The sequence below is a fragment of the Crocodylus siamensis genome, chromosome 1 (assembly GCF_052110815.1).
Source record: "Crocodylus siamensis isolate JL-2025a chromosome 1, ASM5211081v1, whole genome shotgun sequence".
In the NCBI taxonomy this organism is placed as follows: Eukaryota; Metazoa; Chordata; order Crocodylia; family Crocodylidae; genus Crocodylus; species Crocodylus siamensis.
The window spans coordinates 67,239,204-67,263,162 of record NC_143395.1 but is presented as its reverse complement, the minus strand read 5'-3'; the positions used below and the strand labels follow the sequence as shown (position 1 = coordinate 67,263,162).

The 23,959-nt window shown below is 39.6% G+C and overlaps 1 protein-coding gene across 6 annotated transcripts in view; it reads left to right on the top strand.

Moving 5' to 3' along the window:
• Nucleotides 1-23,959, top strand: part of SNAP91 (synaptosome associated protein 91) — a 140,929-nt gene that overhangs the window by 64,155 nt on the left and 52,815 nt on the right. For 3 of the 6 annotated variants that reach the window (XM_090035850.1, XM_090035859.1, XM_090035829.1), the window contains exons 9-14: nt 553-623; nt 7,452-7,479; nt 9,488-9,597; nt 10,743-10,843; nt 15,278-15,292; nt 15,416-15,583. In XM_090035850.1, coding sequence (XP_089891976.1) covers nt 553-623; nt 7,452-7,479; nt 9,488-9,597; nt 10,743-10,843; nt 15,278-15,292; nt 15,416-15,583 — 493 coding nt within the window. Of the gene's footprint in view, nt 1-552; nt 624-7,451; nt 7,480-9,487; nt 9,598-10,739; nt 10,844-15,277; nt 15,293-15,415; nt 15,584-23,959 lie in introns of all 6 variants that reach the window. The other 3 variants (XM_090035808.1, XM_090035819.1, XM_090035840.1) reach the window with 2 other exon arrangements.

Sequence of the window (23,959 nt, the reverse complement as noted above, 5' to 3'; positions counted from 1 at the left end):
AAAATATAATAACGCTAGAGTGTTTCTCAATTTATACTTTCTTTTTGTTTATCAATTAATATTGCAACTTGAGCAATTAGTCACAAATAAAGACTGGGAATGATTTAGCTAAAAGCTAATGTGACTAGGAATTCAAATGAATAAGAGTTTGCACTGTGAAAGGTTGTTTAGTTGGTTTTGTTTTAGTTTTTAAAATGTAACCTCTGGATGCCTGTGCTGCTGTTTTAATGTCCAAAACACACGGTCTCAAAGCATGATGAGCATACTCTTCAACTTAGAGTGCTACCTAGTAAAGAAAAAAAGATGGCTGTAATTTTTGTGAGTATGTACTTCAGTAATTCAAACAAAATTGCTTTCTTGCATTGATTTATTTCTAGCATGGAAATGCACTTTCTTTTACACAAGGGTGTGGATTCATAAGCATGCAGATAATTGGTTAATAATAGTTCAGGGAAGAAATTAAATTGATCTGATGACCTTAAGGATCCAATCATGTCATGCATCTAAAAAGGAAATGTACACCATGGTTTCTCTTTCTCTTTCTATTTCAAGGCTCCCAGCAGTCTCATGGAGACTCTCGAGCAACATCTAAACTCCTTGGAAGGAAAAAAACCTGGCAATAGGTATGCACAAAAAACAGTGCGGTCTTTACACACAACACAGTTTACCAAGCCAAAAGTAGACTCATCACGAGCCCAGCCAGCATCTAGTTTTTTCTTCTTTTTACCCCTCCATGCAAGAGCAAGTGGGATAGAGCTAACACTTGCTCCTATCTTCAAGAGCACTACTAGAACATTGGTTTTCTTTAATTCCCCTGGGTACTAGAGAGCATTTAAATGTGGTAACTCTGGAAGAGTACTAAAAAGGGAAATGGTCTGTGTTTTTATGAGGGTAGGGTGGGTAATCTCTAAATTGGACCTTTGGGAGAATGGCAGGATTTCTTTCTGCTTATCTCTGTACATTTTATCATTGTTGGATTAAGATAGACATGGCATAAATTGAAGAAACAATGCTGAGGTTCCACAGCATGTAGTACTTAGGCCCCTGGCAGACAATCAGTTAAAGGTGTGATGAGATCGGACCTGTGATCCCAACAGTCATGCATTTTGTCATACTTATACATGCATGGCAAGAGGCACAATTGTGGAATGGGGAATCAGATCCCAATCATGCCATATTGCTGTTGCAGAGGGAGCCCAAGATCGTGATCCTAGGCTCCCCCTGCATCAGCAAATAGCAAGCTAGTCAGCTGACTGGGGCTCCTAGCCTCCAGGATCCATTGGAGTCAAGGGCTCTGATAGGATTCTGAGGCTAGGAGCCCAATTAGCTGATCAACCTGGCTTACGCCTTCAATGTGTATGGTGGCATTCAGCCACAAAATTGCTATACATACTTTTGGATAATAACTTTGTGGTTTATTCCCTGTTTTATCACACCATTAATTGCTTGAACATGTGGCTGGGTTACTAAGTGCAATGTCTGCCAGGGCCTTGGTTTACTTTCCTTTACACTTTGACCATGCAAGCAATAACTTTCATCCTTTGTTTTTAAGATCCTGTGACTAATGCTTGGAAATATAATTCTGCTTTGACATTGGCCAATCAAATATAATTGGAGACATTACCTTGTCGTTATTTTATTTACATTTTTATCATAGATGTAGCATCCATTATGAAGTCCTATTTAGCCAGCATCATAGTTCCCTTAACATCTCTTTGTTTACAGGATCAGCTTAAATGTTGTAGTTTTGTTTTTGTGGGGCAGTTTAAAAAATGAAGCCATTTATATACGCACATCAAAAGGTAGTAGAATTAAATTAACTGTTTTTGCTTTGCTGTTGGGAGGAGGGACTTATTTCAGGGAAGAATAAGTTATAATGGTTTTATTGCCCCTAACTAGATGTTTACTTTGTCTGTTTTATTTTTTGAGATTTAAAATTGAACTGCAGTTAACATGCTTTGTCTCTGTCTTTGTATGTCTGTGGCTTGCTTTGCAATTTTAGTGAAGGGTAAGTGTATACCTACATCTCTTGCATATTGTTTTGCATACATACATGAAGTCCTTATTGAGGTGGTTTATTTCTAATTCATCTTTTTTTTTTTCCTCACTTCTACCTAACACCTTTATAGTTCTAGTTTTTTAACATTCTCCCTTCCTCTTCCCCCAATACTTTGTTGATCAGTTTCAAAACTGTGAATCCTAGGCAGAGATGTGGGTTTCCTGGAAAATGTTGAGTTGGAAAATTTTCCAATACCCTAAACAGAGCGTGATCTGACTTAGCATGTTTATTTGACTTTTATTTGGTAAACACAACTAAAAAAAAGTAGCCCCGTGTTAATTTCGTGTCCCAATAGCTACAAGTATTTGAAATTTAAATATTTGATTGGGGGGAAAAAAATTAAATACAGCACACTTAATGTGGTTTAAATGTTATATTCAAAGTTTTGTGGAAAGAAATTATTTTATTGGAATACTTGTAAAAATGAGAAGACAATACACAATAGCATGTACTTCCCTTGCATTGTTTGTTTAAATTTAAGAAAAATTACAAAAGCACTGAAAATCGTTGACACACTAATTTTAGCACACCCAAAACTGTGTGTGATATGCTGTACTTGTCCATTCATCTGCTTCAACAGTTTAACTCTCTTCCACTGAGGTCATTGAAACTGGAGGTGCCACACTGTCACTAGCTGTAGAATTGCTTGCACTATTTATTAGTTCCATTTCAGAATTGGATTGAGGCAAATTTGATTTCAGAACTACTTGAACCACATTCTCTTTCCCTAAAGTATGATTTTTACTAATGAGTCTATGGGCAAGGACAGCTTATCACACTGTATCTTCTTCACTAATTGTGCCTCTAACTGATTCTCCAGAAGCAAGAGATTTTGAGAAATGGAAACAAGCTTAGCAGTTCGTTCATTTGGTAATCTATTCTTTTTTTTTTTGTCTTGCTTGAGCTGAACGCCTTCCAGTTCCGTTCCCAAGAAGCTACTGCTGGTGGAATGCTTAGGTTCCTTAGAGCAGGGGTTTTCAAAGTTTAGGGGGTTTTTTTTATGCCACAGCCTGTAAGTGGCCGTGACCTGGCAAACTGCAGCCCGGTAATCACAGCTGACCACGGCCAGAATTTCCTTCCAGCCAGCAGATGGGTAAGGATACCCCCACACCTCAGGCAGGGGGGTGGGCCAAACCCTGTGTTGCCGTGGGCCCTGCAGAAGGAGCTGTGGCCTCTCCACCTGGCTCTGGGGGGCTGTGGCTTGCTGGTCCGCAGCCGCTTCCGGTCCAGCAGCCAACTGTGCTGCGGACCGGCAGCTGACCCGCTGCAGCCCAGGGATTGAGAACCCCTGCTTTAGTAATCCTCGACAACAGTTGAGTGTTATGATATCCCTTCCGCCATGTGAGAGGAGACGCATTCTCTGCTGCCTGCAAAATAATGTTTTTGCTCCAGAGTTCTTCTTTTGTGTGATACTTAGCTATTTCATTGATGTTGGAGACGTTTTTAGCTACTTGTATCGAGAGCAGTAGATAATTCATCTTCTGATTAAATATTGTCCTTTGTGTTGAGGATCCAAAAGGCTTGCTGCCAGATGAACTGGATGAGAGCAAAACTCAGATCTCTTGGTAAACATATGTTTTGCTACTACTTCTTTGGATAGAGGTGAAGAAGGCAAAAGCTCAGTTAGATTTTCATTCAGTTGCCTGAATATCTCTGGAATATTTGAAAGGCTTGGTGTATCTCCTTCAAGTTTCTTGATAGCCACTGAAACTGGTAGTAGCAAATTGAATGCTCCTTGAACTTGAACCCAGAACACATCGTTGCTGAGAATCTGCTTCCGAATGTTCATGGGAATAATCTGGGAAACTGTCATCTATGGAAGCACACTGTAAACAGTTCTTTGTGTGCAGCAAGCTATGTAAACACTTTGTAGCCAAGCCCCATCTAGTTTCTCCTTGCAATAAAAGTGCACTTTCCTTCCCCTGTGCTTCTCTTTCTATAACTTCAAAGTCTGATTTAGCAACATGATGATTGCTGAATGCCTTTGCAATTGCTTGCCAGCAGATTCAACCCATGAGCAAGACAACCAAATACTATTATATGAGGATACTTTTCCTTTAATATTTGCCATGCAGCTTTCATGTTACTCACATTCTCAATTACAAGAGCTTGTACCCTGGAGGGACCTGCACCTTCGATCTCTTCACTCCAGTAATTTGGCTATGTATTTATCCAGATGACGAGATTTGGTAGCAATTGCTTTCAGGAATATTGGTTTAGGTGTTGCTAACTGGGGCTGTGTGAAGCTTCGGTAGCCAGTCTGATTTGGAGGAGATTCAGCCTGATTCAGTAGCTGAATCTTCGAATCAGAATCAAATCAGGAGACCCATTAAAAAGTCTGAATCAATTCAGAAGCAGGCTCTCAGAAAACAGAAACTGAGAAGGAGCAGGGGAAGACTGCTCTGATATTGATATCTGTATCTGGCCAGTGACTGTGATCTTTCCTGAGTTTCCTTCCAAACACAGTCCTCTGGGGGGGGGACACAGAAACAACTTATAAGGCCGTGTGTGAAGTGATCTCTGCCTTTTGTGAGCTGTCTCTCTTGGGCCAGCAGCATCTGAAAGTCTCTGGCTTGCTGTCTAGTCTCTCTTCTGTGTTTTCCCTGCCAGTGGGTCATCACTGTGCAGGAAAACACAACACATTACAGATATACACATTTTGCAGCACGCCAAACATTATGAAGCATGCTGGAAAGGCAGGTGCCAGGTCTTCTGGCAGGACAGAGAGAGAGGGAGCAGAGGGAGAGCTGTGAGTTCACTTCCTCCCCGCCCCCAACCTTCTTTCCTGGCAGCAATAAGTCTGCTACTGCTAGTGGGAGCAAGGAGGTGGGAGCAGTGTCTGCACCACCAACACCACCACTAACCAACAGCAGCATGACATTCTCCACCCCAATTTCAGTTCCCAGCATGAGTCTTTCAGTGCCTTGAATTTTACTGTAATGATGCCCCACACTAGGTTTTTGGGGTTTTTTTTTCCTGATTAGGCATGATTATGACTACTTCAAAGCAAAAGCACTAAAAAAACTAACAGATCTTATGCAAATATTTCCAACTTCCCCAACTCAAGAAAAGAACTGCGATGCTGCTCTGTGTGTTTGCTAAACTAAAAGTGAAACAAAAATTAATCACAGTTTTTTAGTTTTGATTTTGCTTTCACTTGCAGTCTGAGATGAAATAAAAATTTTAGCTTTGGTTTTGATTTGACCTTCACAGCCAATTAGGTGAATTCATAACTAGTTTTTTGGTTCGGATTATTATGTGAGTGTATTTACCCTCCTGGTTACAGATCTAAAACATATATATATATATATATATATATATATATATATATATATATATATATATATATATATATATGTATTCTCTCACACACTTTCTAGGGAAAGTTACCTGAAAAACATTAATTATAACTTCAAAACTGCTAAGCTTGCCTAATATTGTATTGGCAATATAATATTCATTGTATTGTATTCATTGTTACTGATGAATTTTATGAAATAATACATTTTTAGAAATGGGAAAGTAAAGCACTAGAAAATTTCCGGAAAATGTTCCACCCCACATCTCTGATCCTAGGAGTTGAGATGGGTTGAAAGCTACTTTCCACTTTCCGCTAGAAACTGAAAATTAAAAATATGAACCGAATTTAAGAAATAACTAAATTCCTATTGTTAAGCAAATGTGAAGTTAGAGCACTAAATGATTAACTCCTGCATTTAGTGACACACAGGAAGAAAAATATTGAGAGCCTTAATGTCTCAACAAGTGTTGTTGCATCTGTAGATTTTTACTTTTGTTTTAGTTTTGAACTGTTAAAAAAGACTACTTTTGTGATATGCCTTAAGTGTTTGCATGGTGCATGGTACCTCCACTAGCTTAAGACTAGGTGCCTGAAGTATGAATTTCCTTACCTTTTGCCTATCCAAACTTTAACTGAATTTTCTGTGACTTGTTTGTGGTTGTTTTAAGATGATACAAAAATCTTGTGAAGATTTTACACTTTAGTCACTGATATGTACACTACGTAGCTATTAGGGCTGTGTGAAATTTTACCATCTGTTTTGTTTTGATGCTGTTTCGACTTGTTTTGAGCTCGAAACAATGAAATTGAAACAAAATGAAAGGCTTCAAAACCGCCTCGAAATGAAACGAGGGCAGTCAAAACATTTCGAAAGTTTTGAAACATTTTGAGTTTTGAAGCTGGGCTTGCTTGCAGCTGAAGAGAAACTGAGAGGGAGGAGGAAGGTTGGGGGGGGGAAGTACTGCTGTGATATTGACTGTGTAGCTGGCCAAAGACTGATCCTTCCCTCGGGTCCCTTCCAATCGCAGTGCTCTGGCAGAGGGACAGAAAAACAGCATAAAAAATATTGTTTGAACTGAGCTTTCTCTGCTTTCACACTTACCAGTGACACAAGTTTTGCTCTGAACAGTTTGAGATGCAGTTTCCCGGGAACCCCTGTACGCATATCCTTGAAACTTGGCAAGCTTCATAGCCTCAGCAGGGGCTACCATGCCCACATTTTTTACCTGAATCAGACAAGAAATGACAAAATTATAGACAGTTTCATGCTTCCCTATTATAGCCTATGGGTGAAATGTTGAAACAGCACTGAAACAGTGAAAGTTTCAACAAGACTAAACAAAACAGTGCTTTTGAAACTAAACAAAACTCTAAACGAAACATTGTCCCATCAAAATGAAACGGTGCTGTTTCACACAGCCCTATCTTGAAAAGAAAGCTGTAAATAATTATTTTCTTGAAATAATGCAACTGCCAGAAGCAAAAGCAATACATGATCTTCGATGTACATTCTTTAACATTCCCAGAATTAGCTGTTGTAATCCCCTGAGCCAAACCTGTAGTCTTCCTATTCCAGTCCTTTCCAGCTGTCAGCAGGGAAGACAGGCAGATGGAAGGACATGGTCTGACAGCCACATAACCCAGCAGTTCCTGGCTTTCATATTGGTTCAATAAGACCAGAGGCAGACATACAAGTTGTTGCCTTATTACTGTATCAAGTACAACTTGTTTATATTCAAAGACTTTGCTTTATTATGTCAGATGCCATAAGATTCAGTTTCATTCTGTGAAATACCAGTGTAGGTTTAGATTCTAAACTTTAGAACCATACTATATGAAACTTCAGGAGGCTTGAGTCTTTACCAAAAAAAAAAAAAAAAAAAAGGGAAAGTATGCTTTACTTGAAATTTTAGTTTCTATGCATAGTTGGCACGTTTGCTTCAATCTCTTTTTTTTTTTCTTCATGTGACGGTTTTAATGGTAAATTGAATAACTAAACTTATCAATACTTGTATTTAATATTAAATGTTTGATAGTTTTTTTTCCCCTAAACTGTACTTACTTGAAAATCTTTGCAATAATTTTCTTTAGATCTGGGGCTCCTTCTCCTTTAAGCAAGGTAAATATTTAAGCTTATATTAATTAGTCTGTCTATCCTTTCTAGTGACTAGTGTGTAAGATGTATTCTTTAGTTATTTGGACCTGGATGTTGCATATCTTTGTTTTTATTTTTAAACAAAGCTCAATTTATCTGTCAATTTGTTTTAAGCAATAAAATTGCCATAAAGTTGAGTCCTTAACCTTGGATCCTGAATTGTTCTTTTAGGATAACTGAAAATGCTCTTTTGACAGTGAACGTCTTTGCCAGAAGATGGCAGTCATGTTCTGTAGAGGTTTAATAGGCCGCCATTCTCTCCCCTGGATTGTTTCCAGGTCTACAATGCAGAGCCTGCTTTTTGTCTCAGTTTCCTGACTTCTAGCTGTTTCAGTGATGTTTGTTCATCTTGTATATCTGTTTGGCTGTATTGTTCAGAACTGCTTTTGCATATCTCTACACTCTCTCATGAGAACAAAAAACTTAATATCCAGCCAAATTATTCTAGTAACTTCAGCATTAAGTACCTTATTCTATTGATGAATGTGATCCCTTTTTTTCTCTCCACTTTGGTCATGTCGGCTTAGAGTACATGGTCTGGATGCCAGATATTTGCAGTTTGTCATTGGCTGGTGGTGTTCATTTCCATGGCTAAATGTGCTGTAAATTTAAATGAATATTCTAGAAAGCCTTTATTTTGTCTGCAGGAAATAAATAGTTGAAAATCTTAATATTAGCAGCAGTTTCCTTTAAATTGCCCATAAAATCCTGCAAAGTTGTCTGTGGCAGTCTAACATCCATCCCACCTATTGGGATGGCCTCTTACTTAGTAGAGCTGCACTAACAAAGCTGGAATTCGTTTTAAACAGATTCCTGCATAATAGATGCCAAATAACTTCCAACTTATTGGGAAGCCAATATCCATGCTTTAGATTCCAGATTTTGTAATGTATATTAGATAAAATTTGACACATCTAACCCACTTCTGAAAAGCTCCAAGTACACATAATTTTTTTTACTAAAGTTCTGCTTCTTAAAGGAGCACTGTTCCCAAAAAAGCTTTACTTTGGTGTTTATTATGAAGGGACTCTTTACAGCTCTGTGAAAGCAGGGTGGAGGGGTAATTTATCCATAGTAATTTAATTACAATTGTTCTCTTAATGTTCAGTACTATCCTGTTTTGAACTATATTCCAGTGTACCTTTTTTGCTAGATCATGGTGTCCTTTTCAGAAAGCTATTCTTGTTACTGGGAAAACTGAATAACTCCAAGAGAACTGGTCCTTTTGTTTTTACATTCCCAAGGATCTGCCATCTCCATAGCTTGATACTGGCATTCGTCCTGAGAAACCTTTACACATTAACTCTGTTGTCCCTTTCATGGTGAACACTTCTTGGTCTCCAAACTAATTCTTCCTCTCCACCATCACTCTGGCAGGGCACAGTACTCTACAACGATGCATAGAAGGGATAACAAGAGAATTTATGAAGGGATGGGAGTTGAGGGGAAGGAGGGCAAAAATTGGACAATGGGATGAATTGAGGAGGAAAGACTCAGTCTATGGAAAGCAAGTTTAAGCTTTCTCCCATATTCTATAGAATGTTTTTACATGCATTCAGAGTAGGAGTTATCAGTACAAAAATATGTACATGCTAGTTAAGTGAAAACAGTGCAAAGCAAATATATCCTTAAGTACTTTAAAAAAGAAATGCCTTATCTGTAACAGATTTGACTTGCTTGTATCATTCCTAGGTTTTCATAGTTTCATAGTTTGTAGGGTCGGAAGGGACCTGAGCAGATCATCTAGTCCGACCCCCCTGCCATGGCAGGAAAGAATACTGGGGTCAAATGACCCCAGCAAGATGTTCATCTAACCTCCTCTTAAACACCCCCAGGGTAGGAGCCTGCACCACTTCTTTTGGAAGCTGGTTTTACTCCAATATAAAATTAAGGAGAATCCGGAGTAAATACTTTCTCAGTAAACTTGGAATTCTGTATTTGAGTGATGCATATTTTGTATCCTTATCTCCAGTCTTCTCCAGCCACAACTGTTACATCTCCTAGTTCTACTCCAGCAAAAACTATTGATACATCTCCACCAGTTGATCTCTTTGCAACTTCTTCAACAGCAGCTCCAGTCAGGTTAGTTTTGCCATATTTTAATCATGCTCTGTTTTTAGCTAAGACTGTGGACAAGTGGTTCTTAGCCAGGGTACTGTGACACTCTGGGGTGCTGTGAGATCTTTTTACAGAGACTCTGCAGTGCTGCTCAATATTGTTACTGTCCAATGTGCAGATACCTACTCAAGTTGAACCCTGAGGTTTCAAATAGGAATCCATAGTGTCAAAAACATTCTAACCTGTTGTGATCTTTTTGAGTTCATTGCAACAGAAAAATGGCTCTCTTTTTCTGTAGACAAGAAACAAATGGAAGCTAAGTGCTGGCCCTTTTTCCAAGGTGTATTTGAGTCTAGCAAGGGGGTGCCTTAAGTCTGAAAAGCTTCAAAACCACTGCCATAGACCTTTCACTTTGTCTATTTGAGGAGTTCAGGTTATTTGTAACACTGAAATGCCAGGTCAGTAGATGTGATATTGGTAAAATATTCACGGTATTGCAATTGCAAGACTCGTGAACATATCTTGATGCACTAAATAGTTTGCTGTGACTAATGCAAATTGTAACATTTATATAAAAAAATTAGATATATATCAGGTTCCACAAAATTGACACTAAAACTGTTTTATGGCTCCATCATGTCTGCATCTGCAGTTAAACATAGCTGTATAATATAAAAATCCAGATCTAATTGACTAAAATATGTATTTTAATAGGGATAGTTCATAATCTTAACAAGCAGAAAGTGAGCTAGTGCAACTGATTAATGTTGTAAACCCAAATTGCCTTTCCTGTTTACTTTGCTGTTTTTAAATGGTGATATAGGAATGCTCCTAAGCTTTGAACAAGTGAATAATGAACCTTCTTTAGTGAAACAAAGTTGCTTTGGCCCAGCCTGAAATGTTTCATTTGACACAAAACAGTATCTTGCATTTCTCCTTGTCTAGTTTTTTTAACCTTTACATTGGATAGTTTTTTAAAATAATACCCTGTTCTGAAAGAAAAGTAAGTCACCTTTTGAAAAAGTCAAAAGAAAACATTTGCAGTTTCTGAAATCCTCTTGTTTCAGAACTTCATCATGTTGTCGCTCCTTTTTTTTTTTTCTTTTTGACCTGAAATTTGCAAGTCTTACCTAAACCTGCTACTCCTCCTCCACCCCTCCTCCCAGCAGCACTTCCAAACCATCCAGTGATCTTCTGGATCTTCAGCCAGACTTCACATCAACTGTGCAAGCAGCTCCAGCAGCTCCTGGAGGAGCAACTTCATGGGGAGGTAATGTAGCCATTTCTTTTTGTCTAGGTCTCTGTCTTGGGTTTCACTTTAGCTGCCAATCCAGACTAGAAAGTAGTTCTGCCCCTGATGTACTAGAACTAAGTGTGACTGGATAAAGGGACTTTGTGTTGTGTAAAATGAAGAGGATATGTACTACCTCACAAAAGTAAACAAGAACAATCTCTAGAAGGGGGGCAGCATAAAATTGCCAAATAGACTCTCTATTATTTCTTGCATTTCTTAATTTGTGCTTGTCCATCTATGCTTGCAAGTGGTGATATCTTTTCCTATAAATGCCAACATTGTTGGATCTCTTAAATGCTAAACACTTCCATAAAATGCTTCTGTTCTTGTCATCTATAAGTACCATGAAAATGAACTCAATTTTGCTTTGGGCAAACTGGATTTTCATAGATGTTGTTCCCAACTGAAGTTTCCAAGAAAGAAAGTTTCCTAGACAGTGAGTTTCAGCACAGTCAGGTATTGATCACAGATAGATCTTGAGCTATGGAACTGTAGTGGGTTTTGGGTCTTCAAGTTTCAATATATGATGTCTTGTACCCTAGCCTAAACGCATATGGTTACTTCATTTCTCTTGAATTCCTAAGTTTGGAAGATCAAGCAAAGGAATCTATTCATTTGTTCTGCTTTCACCATCAGCAGCAATTCTGGTATGGCAACCTAAAAAGTCACCATTAGTAACCACTATTTTCAAAGATATTAAGACCAGAAAAGATGTGACATCAACCAGCTACTAGAATCTTTTTGCACAGCCTGGGTCATGGAATTTTTACTAGTTATTTCTGTACAAAACCACTTGTGGAAGTTCAGTACCTCCATTGATACCTTGATTTAAAGACTTTCTATCATCCCACATTCTTATAAGTTGTTTCAATGATTAACCTGTAAACTAAGACAAAGTGTGTAATTTTGTTTGTGCTTAAGGTTTCAACCACTGCATCATGTAGAACTTTATCTACTAAAATAAAAAAAAACCCAGCCATCTGCTGTTGGAAATCTCTTCCTAATGCAATGGCCACCTCATTACTAAGGCTTGTGAAAGGTTTGGAGAGAAGCAGGTTCGGGTTTAAAAGTGGCCAAATGAGCTAGACCTCTGTTTGGGTGACTTTTTTTTCTTTGTTTGATGTGCTGTTTGTGCCTGGTGTGCCTCAAATGAATGCTATTCTCATTTGTCCTCAGCTAAGTCTAGTTGTGGTACTAAGTAGGGATGCACCAATAGAGATTTTTGGGGGCCAATACAATAGCCAGGGTTTTTTTTTTTTTTTAAGGAGGCATATCAGCTGATACCGATCCAATTTCTGATGCAGAGCCCAGCAGCTTGAAGAGCTCTGTGAAGCTGGTAAGTCTGTTGTGGTGGAAGGTGAGAGGCAGATCGAGGCCCCTAGAGTGAGAGGGGGTGTGGAACTGAGGCAGGTGCTGCCCAGCTGGTGCAAGGAAGGATGCGGGACATAGCTGCAGCTCATCCAGAGGGTGCAGAGGTGGGAGGCAGCTCTCACCGCTGTGTGCACCCCAGGACAGCATGAGGGGGTGCCCCCCAGATCTACATGAGGTTGTGCGGGCTGCAGCTGCAGGCTGAGGTCAGGGCTGGGCTAGGCTGTGCTTAGAGTGGGCAGTGGCACTGGGAGGGGCCACAGGGGGGCTGCAGCCACCCCAAATTCTCCATAGCTTCCCACAACCACCTCCCTCTCAGCTCTACTGCTGCCCACCCTGCCCCAAATGCAGCCTGGCCCAGCCCGCAGTGGTGGGAGCCACCCCCACTATGGCCCCGTACCCTGTCCCTCCCTAGCCAGGCAATGCTTGCCCCAGCCCCGCTCTTTCCCTCAGCACTGGGGGCCTTGATCTGCCCCGCCTACTCTCCTTTCCTCCCCACTCCCCTTCTACCACAACAGACTTACCAGCTGCATGCAGCTCTCCAAGCTTCTGGACTGTACTCCTCATCACTTATGTGCTGTGGCTGCATTCATGCACGGGCCGTTTATTGGTCACATCAGGCCAATTTTTGTTTGTTTGTTTGTTTGTTTTGTTTTTTGTTCCAATACAGACAATTTTCTTTATATCCGTGCCAATCCGATATTGGACTGATATATCGGTGTACCTCTAGTACTAAGCGAGCTAGTACATGTAGTCCAAGCAACAGCAGAAGTCATTCTTCTTAAAATGAGCTAAAAATATGTACCAGTAGTTGTTCCTTCCTCTCTCTTTAAGTTGGTGGCTTTTCTGTTTTCCTGCTTGCTTTTCTCTGGATAAAGAATATTTCTTACTTTGGATGTACTTTTTGTGTGCATGTGCAAGTTTTTTGTACTAAAATTGTTTTTATATGTATGGTAAGTTAACTTTTATGCAAAGAAAAAGGTTTGAAAATCTCTAAATTTTCACGATCTTGTGACCTGTTAATTTCTAATTCAGTTATCTAGAACAGTTTGGTCATGAAATAAGCATAAGTCTAGAGGCACCCTTTCACCAGGCTCTTTGTTGAGCTCCTTTCCTTTTTTCCCTTTCTAGGGATAGCTCATACTTCATGCAGACTTAGTATTTGGGTCCCATTCCCTCACTTCCCACCCCCAAAAGCACCAGACATTGCCTTTTTTGAAAATCTGATGCTAATTATCTAATGAACTGAAAGTGACATTTCATTTTACTTAAACTGAAGTCGTTCAATTCAATTGTTAGCATATTAATATTGTGTTGTACAAGTCCTTTCCAGAAGGAACATCACATCAACCCCCCCCACCCCCCGCCCCTGGTTATGGGTAAATATGGTAGTTTTCATATAACATATGCCCCCAAATAAAGGATGCACCTCATTTTGAGAGGATTAGTTAATTTTCCCCTCCCTACTTCTCAGAATCTTAATGGCCACAGCATGGGCTCACCATGGCTAGACAGATGGGTGGAATCCACCTGGCATTACTCCCCCTCTCCACAATTACAGGTTTAACTTTGTTATAGCTGCTTCTCAATTGGCAGTAAGTTTTCCAATTTGGTAGCACCTGTGACATGGTTAAATCTGTTACTATAGTACTACAAGTCTTTGAATTATGATTGATTTGGTTACCCTTCCTCTTGGTGCATGTTGCCTAAGTATTAACTATTCTAGTAGAAGTATTGTGCAGAGTGGAAGGATATTAAGATGAATGAGTAGGTTCTTTTCTGCTTAGGGTTTATTTGGTTTTTTTGTGGGGGATTTTTTGGGCAGTTTTTTCCATCAAAAGTTCTTATATATGATGCAATAAGTTCTGAAACCACTATATTTTTAGTAAATAACTTTAAATGGTTTTTGAGGAATTTAGTTGCAATAATTGGCATAAAACACATGGAGAAGTTTGGGGGGTTGTGGATGGGTGAGATTTATTTAGATAAAATAGAACATAATTACTGTGACCTCCTTTTCCAAGGAAGGTTGAGAGATTATGTATTGGACAAATATTTCTCATTTGGCTGGCTGAAATACTTTTATATTGTTTAATATTTTTAATACAGTTTAGCTTGGTGAATTCTTGATGTGACTCAAATCACTGTAATCCTGTCAATCCAATGTGATTTGTGTGTGTAATGTTGCTGGGAGTCAGATGTGCAACGTATATTGTCCTTGAAGCTGATTCCTAGCTTCTAAGAAACCTACTGAGTATAAATGTTCTGTATTGCCCACTAGACAAATAGCCCTACGTCTCAAATTTTAAATTTCTTTTTGGTAGGCTTAAAGTATTAGCACCAAAATAAGTAGAAGAATGGTTATCAATAACTACAGTATTGACAGCTTGGAGTCATCCAGTATTTTAGACATTGCATTTTACAGAGTTTGCTGTAACTTTTGGATTAAAGGCAGTCACTTTAAGGAACCATTTAAGAACCTCACAAGTCATTCATAGTCTATCAAAGCAATGTGTGAAGTGGGAACTAGTGTAACCCACACAACAAAATAGCCAATTGTGTGAGTCCTTCACCACTAAGATAGGTTTAAAATGATTTTTTTTTCTCTCATGCTCTTTTTTTTTTCCTCTTGCACTCTTTTCTCTTGTGCTCTCACAAAAAAAAAAGTTGTTTTAAACCAAAAATTATCAGCAGTCTCTTCAGACCTTGTGCTGCTTACATTCTATCAAACGTATACTATCTCCAAGGAATTAGTTTATCAAATCAGTTCAAACTCCTGTGCACCAGTGAGTGGATATTTTGAGTAAAACTCTCAAATAGTTTTGTTTCACATCAGGTTCTGCACTTGTATGTTCTTTGCAAGGCACTAGAAGACTTCTGAGTATATTAAATATATTTTAAGTTGCCTTTTTGTGAGTTCTGGCTTAAGACTTTTTATTAGTGATAGGTTTATGAAATGTATGGCTAAATTTTCATCTGGCACTTCTTGTTAATTCTCCTGTTTCTTTACATTGCTATCATTTTAATGGACAATGTTGGCAGATCTCTTAGGAGAGGGTGAGTAACACTCTAACTTCTAATAACTCTTGAGTATGACCTTTTTGGAGTTGAGTGTTTAGTGGTTTTTTCCCTCTCTTTCTTATTGTTTCTGTTTTGATCTTCATACATGGTTGCATATAGATAATCTGGCTGCACTTTCCAGTGTTACTTCTGAGCCACAGATTTCAGATCCCTTTGCACCAGAACCTAGCCCAAGTACTGCTGCAACTACTGATGCTCCAACTACTTCAGCTTCTGCTACAACTACAACTATTACTGCTGTCACTGCTGAAGTGGATCTCTTTGGAGGTTAGTTTGGCTGCTCTAAGAATGTTCCAATTCTGTAGTATAAATGGAGAACAAGCAGTGTTTAAAATATCATAGTTTGACTTCAGTTTGGTAAATCTGATGGCTTTTCTAGCATCTGTAAATTCTGTTGAATCTGGTAACTCAGAAAAATATTTTAGTGGAATTGTTAAATTCTGTCATACGTTTCTCCTTTCATGACTTTCCTTCTTAATATGTGGGTGTTCCCTGTTTGGGATATTCCCTATTGCATCCCTTCACTGGTTGAAAACTGTTCTTTGATCTCCTTTCTATCAAAGCATGGAATTGAACTATGAATGAATATAAAATGTTATTTGAACGTAGGCAAATCTACACAGTGAGTGAGTTTTTATGCTGGAATTGTAAGTGTGGGTTGTAAATATGGCTCTACAGGTACAGGCCCATTGTACAAAAATGGCTGTGCTTCACAGCTGTTTGTCATGCTTTTGCATTCCATTTAGATAGAACCAAATCATGCATTTACTTTTGAGCCTACCTTTTAAAATAAAATAATACAGGCATTCAAAGTTTGTCTTTCTGTATCTGGTAGCTTTTACTTCATATTGACAGGAAATGTATGCATTGTAACTGACTTAAGTAAATGGTACCTTTTTCCTGCTTCTTTGTATAGAGTCCTTATTTGTCCAGCATTAGGGTCCATGTCCAGGGTCTTTATAAGGCAGTCAGTAGTTAAGAGTTTGCTGGGCTGCAAGGTTGGCAGCAGCTGCAGCCGATTACTGAACTGGAGTGAAGCTAAAAAGAGGCTTAAAAATTCCATAAGCCAAGTGCAAAAGAGAGGGAAGGCAGTGGTACTAAGGAAGAAGCACAGGGCTTAGATTGCTCTGTTAGGGTCTAAGAAAAGACTGTCTGTTTTGCTATCTCTTTTTGATTTATTATTTGTGGTGTTTCTATGGAGACAAGTTTGCTTCATGGAAAAAATAAACTGGTTAGAAACCAAAAACATGCAGCTGACTGGCCTTGAGAAGGTCTGTGTCACACAGGGGATTGGCTGGGAGAAGAAAGCTGTGTGAAGTGAATGACCCCCTTACAGTCTATTGCAGAAGGTGAGGTGGCATATCAAATAACTAGATCTGTGGTGGGGAGCCTTACTTGCAAAGTACAAAGAAAGCTAATAACTCTTTCCATTTTAAGGGTCCTATAAAACTGAAGGGAGTGATGCAAAGTGTGACCTCCTTTTCTTTTCTTTCTTCTCCTCTTTTTTTCTCTCTACCTGCCTCCCCCCTCCCCCCCCAACCTGGACCCATTGGCTAGGAACAGAAGTTGCACATAAACTGATTTAAGTGATCAGAAACTGATTTAAACATGTAATGGAACAAAAGTTCAGTGCGCATCAACCAGTTTCAAAATGGCTGCAACTGGTTTAAGATAAACCTGGTTGAACGTAGTATCAGACTTAACTGACTGAGGTCAAACCAGTTTATGGAACTTTGGCCCCAGATCCCTTCCTGGTTTCAGTGAATCATGAGTCCCCCAGCATGCTTTTTAGCCCTAGTTTAGTCTGGGCTGTACTCTCTGCTTCAGAGAACAGGACTGCCCCTGCCCCTCTGCTGTCTAGCCAGAGCAGGGGTGGGGGTCTGGCCTGGCCTGGCATGGCATGGCCCCCTGAAGTGAAGGGGCAGGGAGGGAATTTATTTTCCCCTCTTCCATCCCCTGTCCCCCTGAGAGATCCCAGGCAGGGTCTGCCTGGCCAGGGGCAAGTGGCAGAGGCAGCAACCAGAACTGACAGACCCCAGCTGTGGTCCCTGGGTGGGAGAGGAAATAAGCCTGGAGTGGTGGGGGGGAGGAAAGGACCTTGACGGGGGCTGGTGTGCCCTGGCCAGGCAGACCCTGGCTGGGGTTACGGGGGAGGGGGGGGATCAGGGAATAAACCACCTCCCTACCCCCTTCACATTTAGGGAGCCTTCCCAGGCCAGCGTCTGGCCAGAGTCTAGCCACACTCCTTGCCCTGCCCCCCAACCCCTCCAAAAGCCTGGCAAGGGCTGTTTTCCCCCCTTCCCTTTCAGGCACACCCTGGCTGGAGTACTTGCAGGCCAGGGTAGGTGTTTAAACCCCTTCCCAGTCATACTCAGGCTGGTGGGGCCTGGCCATGCCTCTCCCTTGTCCTTGAGCCGGGAAGCTAGTCCCAGTTCCATCTCTGCCTTGGCCTTCCTGACCGCCCCCCCTACAGCCCTGAGCAACTGAGGTATAGTCCTCCCTGGTGATGGTTCCTCCCTTCCATTGGGTGTGCGCCTCCCTTTTAGCTAGGAGACATTCCTGGATGCTTTTGGTGAGCCATGGGGGCTTTTGTGCCCTCTTGCCCCCTTTGGGCTTGGAGGATTGTCTCCTTAAGGAACAACCACTCTTCTTGGACACCCCACTCCCCCTCCTCTCCGGGACCTCAGGGCCTCCCTGACTATTCTCCTTACCTCATTGAAGTCCATCCTCCTGAAGCCCAGGGCTGCTGCCTTGCTGCAGGCCTTTGCCACCTTGTGCTGGGGTGAATTCCAGCAGGCGATGATTGCTGTCGCCCAGGTGGCCGAGCACCCATGGCCCCCTCACCAGGTCATCACTTGTGGCCAGCACCAGTTCCAACAAGTGATGTTGGCCAAGCTAGGAGGGCTGAACCCAGTGCCATGCGAAGCGTGGCGCAGCAAGTTATTACTGGGGAATTTAATTTTTTTTAATTGCATCAATTTTTTTTGCCATAGTTTTAAGAGGAGGAAAAGAGGGGAGAGAGAGAGTGTTAGGATACCTGCATACCCCCTACCTATCTCACGTACCCCCAGGGGTACTCCCGTACCACAGGTTGAGAAACTATGATGTAGGGGACTCTCCCAGATGTAGCAAATATAAGAGAATATTTCATTGTACCATCAAGTGAATTTGATAGATGGAAGGTAATCAAATGGAAAAAAACCACATAAGCATGTAGATGTACATATATGTATACAAACGTATATAGCATAGATGTATACATTTACGCAAGCCCCTCTACAACAAATTTTAAAAGATAAATTTCAAATTATTTTGTAATATGTATATATTTAGTAACACTGGAAGTAAGTGACTGCTGTGTATACTGAATAGTGATTGAAACTGAATGTTCAATAACTTAATCTAGAACACTTGTTTTATAATGTTAAAGCATCCAAACACCTATTATTTTCCTCGAGCATGTTTAGAAGTCTTCTACTGATGCAGTAATATCTGCACTCGAAGAGAATGGGCTTATGTTAGTAACCCAATTAAAGATCTTTTCCCTTAGATTGTAGTTTAAAGTACTGATTACTACTTGTGAATCTGCTTGCTTGGTAGAGAGAGAACTAATACTGTTCCTCCTAGTACTGTTCTTATCCAAATCCAAGATGACTGTATTTAAGGCAACCCCCCCCCCCAGTAATTAGACTTCATAATTTATCATGTCTAGAATCTAATTATTGGGTGGTTGTCTTAAATATATCATCCATTCCTCCACCCAACCTCTGCAGCAAGAAACCAGCAGGGGAACAGGCAGTGGAGAAAGCAGAGGTGGGTGTAAGTGGTGTGGAATGTGGGGGCAAGGGACAGAAGGCAGGGGTGAGTGATCATATATCTTGTCCCCAGTCTCTTGGCCCCCCCCCCCCCCCCGTCACTAACTTCCATCACTTGCCTTCTCCTTCTGCTTGCTTTACACAGTGATCTAGGCACAGGTAGAGCCCCAGAGCCATTCATTGCAAAAAGAAATTGTGCTGGGAACCCATCTCTGCACTACCCAGATGTCTTTTTCCCTGCCCTGTCTCTCCAGCTAGCTAGGAACAGGGAGAGAGCAGGAGAGGAGCAGGGCAGGGAAGGAGAAATCTGCACAGGTTCCCGTCTGCCTGCCACAACTGAGAGTCCACCACTTCAGCTGGGTGCTGCAGGGAGCCTCTGTACAGGGAAGCCCAGCTGCTTGGAGACTGCACTAGCAGTCTGCAGACTCACTGCATGGCTCTCTGCTAACAAGAAAAGGGAGCTGGGCAAGGGAGCAGAGCTGCTGCTTCATGCTGCTGATGCTGTCCCAGCCCCAGCTGGGCTTCCTGCACAGCTCGTTCTCCCAGCTGTAATATTCCATTCTTCTAAGATGAGCCTTTGTTTTCCACTTGAATGAGGAAAAAACCCTCTTCTTGGAATTGAATAAATATGGTAAATACCCAAGGTTCTATTATTTTCAGTAATAGCTGAGTACTTCCAATTCAATTTAAAATTGGGAAGCTGTGTATGGTAAACATAAGTCCTTGGAATAAATTTACATTGTAGTACTGGATTGAAATCTTTTGTTCATGTGAAATAAAGTAGCTTAAGCTATTTTTTCACCCAGTAATTTACCCAATATTCTATTCTTCCTTACTGCTCCCTCCCACCCTGCCAAAAAAAAAAAAAGAAAAAAAGTAACTGGCTGGAGGAGTCCAGCCTAGGTATACAACAAACAGGCTTTACTGGGGGTAGGAGAAAAGATTCTTCCTCTAATAAACTAACAGATCATGAATAATTTGGTCACCAAGTTAACCTTGATCAAACTTTTCTTGCAAAATATCTAATTGTAAGCATTTGTTCTTACTCTGAACAGTTAAAGTAATGATATTCAAAAACTCACTCCTATCTGGAGTTTTGATGATGGACTATTTTTGGAATTGCTTACTGTAAATATTTGTTGGCATACTGTTTTTTGATGAATTGTCCTTTTTAATGAAGTCTTTTGAGAGGTTAAATAAAGAAAATGGTGCTTTCGGAGTTTAAAATGTTGTAACTTGCAGATTCACCTTTTCACTCACCATATTCAGCTATTTCCCTCCACCTGCCCACCTCTTAAGAGCATAGTTTTTTCACACCAGCGCATAATACATAACAATCAACTGTGCTTCCATGATGCACATGTGAAATGTTATGATTTATGTCTGGGCCTCATACTGTGACATTCACAATCTGGATTTATGAATCTGTAGATAAAACTAGAAACCACACTCAGTTTTAAGGTAAGAAACTATAGCTGTCAGAATTAAATGAGGTAAGATATAATATTGAAAAACGCAAACTGCTACTACTATTACCTCAATCCTGTTTGAAGACCTGGTTGCAGATGTTGAAGACCTTGACAGTGGTCCCATTATGCAACATTAAACTATTTTGCACAGATGTAGTCACTGCTGTGGCAACCCTGTGAGGAGCTTTATGCACCATTTTACAGATGTCTCTAAAACCAAACAGTTTATGATGATTAAAGTCCAGGACATAATTTAGTAGAAACCAGATTTTAAGTACAGGAAATAACTGTAACTGAACCTTTAGGCAATGTTAAAAAAAGAAAATATACTAGTTTTATACCAGTTCTCTGGAACTAGAAAAATATAAGCTGCTTTAAATTTGGGCTCAGGATAAAATTAGAAAAGCATTTCCCATTTTCAGTGTACTGAGCAAAATAAGCATGACTTAAACATTCCAACTATAATTTAAATGCTTTGCTATACAGTCTTTTTAGTTTTGTATCTTTTTTTTCCCTGTATCCTTCAAGTTTTGCTACACTTTTTAAATACAAAATTAACTCCTAAATTCTAAATATTTGCCGAAGTCCTTAAGGTAAATCATACTGTGTTGCAGTTCCTAATAAGGTAAGTCTATTTTAGAATAGCTCTTTTGAGGAAGTTCTAATAAATTCCTAAAACAAATTCTCATAAGATTGATTGTTCTGAACTAAAAAAATTAATTTTTAACTCTCTCATTAATGTTTACTGTTATATAGCTTTGTACAAGGTTGGTCTGAAGTATTATACTTGAAGTTATGAAAACTGTGGTATTTGTCTAGAGCCCTATTCACAAATTGAAAAATCGTATAGCCTGCATCTTCCAGTACTTCTTTTATATGTTGTCATACAAAGCTACCCATTTCTGCATATTTAGATAGAGGTCTTCATATGTGTGGAAATTCTGTAGCTGCTGTTTTGGAACAACGGGTATTTGTATTTACTTCTAAACAGGATTAATCTTTCTGGGCATTTACAGATCGAGCTTTAGTTTTAAAGCACCCCACCACCATTTTTCAGCACAGGGACGCTGATGCACATGACACTGGAGTCTGTTGGAGCACGGTAATTTCCACGCTCTGGCAGACTCGATTTAATCAAGTCTGCTCCAATGCGCTGGAATTACAGTGCATTGGAGCAGCCTCCCTGCATGTGTGTAAGTTCCCTTTATGCCTATGCTCCAGCAATCTCAACATAGACATGCTGGCCATCCTGACGTACTTTCCAGAAATCTTTCGGTGCCTGTTGCATAACTCCCTTATTCCTGGAATAAATGCATCTAAAATTGCTGTGTATTTTAAAACATCTTCACACTGTCAATTCCACTGAGACCCTCTTTATTGAAAGTAAGTTCAGGAACATTAATACAAATGACTGTATTCCAAAGTGGAATTTTCCACTGTTTGTTACTCACCATTTGGTCTATAAAAGTTTTTCATAAAAATGCAATTTTATTTGGGAATACCCATATTCAAATTCAAAGAGTTTTTCTCAGTCCAATTTTCACATTTTCCCATTTTGTATTTATATTCCAATTGATGTACTAGTGTCTGTTATGCCTGTGTTAATGCAGAGATTTTGACTGATTTACACCTCTTACCATTTGTACAACTGCCATTCAGTTTTGCCATTGTAAATTGTCTTCGTTTTTAAATTAGAAAATTTAAGTGTTTGAGAAACTGCTTATTGGCAGATCTTTTTTTCCTTTTGCTCTTAGCTTTCATGATATACTCAGTCTGAGAATTAATCAGCTTTCTGTTTTTGCTGAAATTCAAATGCATGTCGAGCTTTTTAGAGTAGTTGGCATAAATTTGTATTTAAAATGGGCATCTTCATTTTAAAATCTAGACTTGCAACAGCATGTAAAGCTTTCCCATGCTAACGTAACAATGTGATTGCAGTATGCCATTTTTTAATAGCTAGCTTGCAATATGTTTAGGCTCTTTAGAAATGTCTTAATCTCTGAGCATGTTGTGTGCCATGTCATCTTTTATGTGGGACTTTGGTACACAGGTATTGCCGGTAGAACTTGCTTATATAGTAGTCCAAATGAACTTTTGTTAGGAGTAGTTCCTGATTGATTTAACACTACACGTGAATGTAAGAGTCAACTGGATCAGGCATTTAGAAAAAAGATATTCGGAGGTAACTTTTTATATACCAGTTTTATCATTTTTGTGAAGTTTTACTTTAATGGTTTCAAAGACTGAAACTATTTTAAAATATCAGCACTTCAAAAATGCAAAATCTAGTATTCCCTTTGTGTAGACCCTTTTTTAAATTTTTTTTAACACTTGGTTTCAGAGCAATACTGTCATCAACTTAGAATTTCCTACACTAAATTGAGATGAACTTTTCTTGCTCTGTCCAAAGCAAGATGAGTATATATAACAGAGCATTTCTTCTTTAGAATAATGACTTGCTTGTTTAACCAGTCTGCAGAATCTCAGGGCATTTATACACATACTTTTTGGTCCCACAACTTTTTTTGGTCTGATCTGCCGCTTCAGAGCAGGCTAGATTAATCGAGTGCTAACATGCACTGCACTGTGTTGCGTGCAGTTTTATAAGTGGTTAAATGCACGTCAGCATGCAGAAAATGGTGGTTGTGCGCTTTTGAACTAAAGTATCTTTTATGTGTGTTAGTTCAAAAGTGCTCTGCTGTCATTTTCTCAGTGCCCAGTGCTGCAGCACTTGCATGTGTAAAAATGCTCATATTGTAGTGAATCCTCTTGCAAGTCCTCCAGACCTATTAATATCTACCAACATTTTTTCTCTCTCAAATTATTGGTATATATCACAAAAAAACTTGAAGCTCCCTTTTTATGTTTCTATTTAATAGTCCTAACTTGGACCACTGAGCTGCAATATAGAGAAGGGATGATTATAGAAAAGTGCAAAGGAACATTTTCCAACAGGGAGTCTCAGGAATGTTTGAAATTTGAAGCTCCCATATATATCATATCAGTTATCTCTCTCTCTCACTCACTCGCATGTATGTATTTTTGCAGTGTACATGTGTGCATGTATGTTTTATATATAAATATGCATGTACACACGCACACACATTTTGCAGTGTGTGTGTGTGATATAATTGATATAAAAATTTCTACCAGTAGTTAATGTTACATGACTCTTTAAATTGCTGTAAAGCCACCTATTCCAGGAATTGGAAACCTTTTAAACTTCAGAAAGCATATGAATTAAAGGAAGTCTCAGTTTTCATGTTGTTGTTGTTGTTGTTGTTGTTGTTGTTTTTATTAATGATATCAGTTCCTCAAATGAAGTCAGGATTTAGGGGAGGGGAGTACAGAAATTCCAG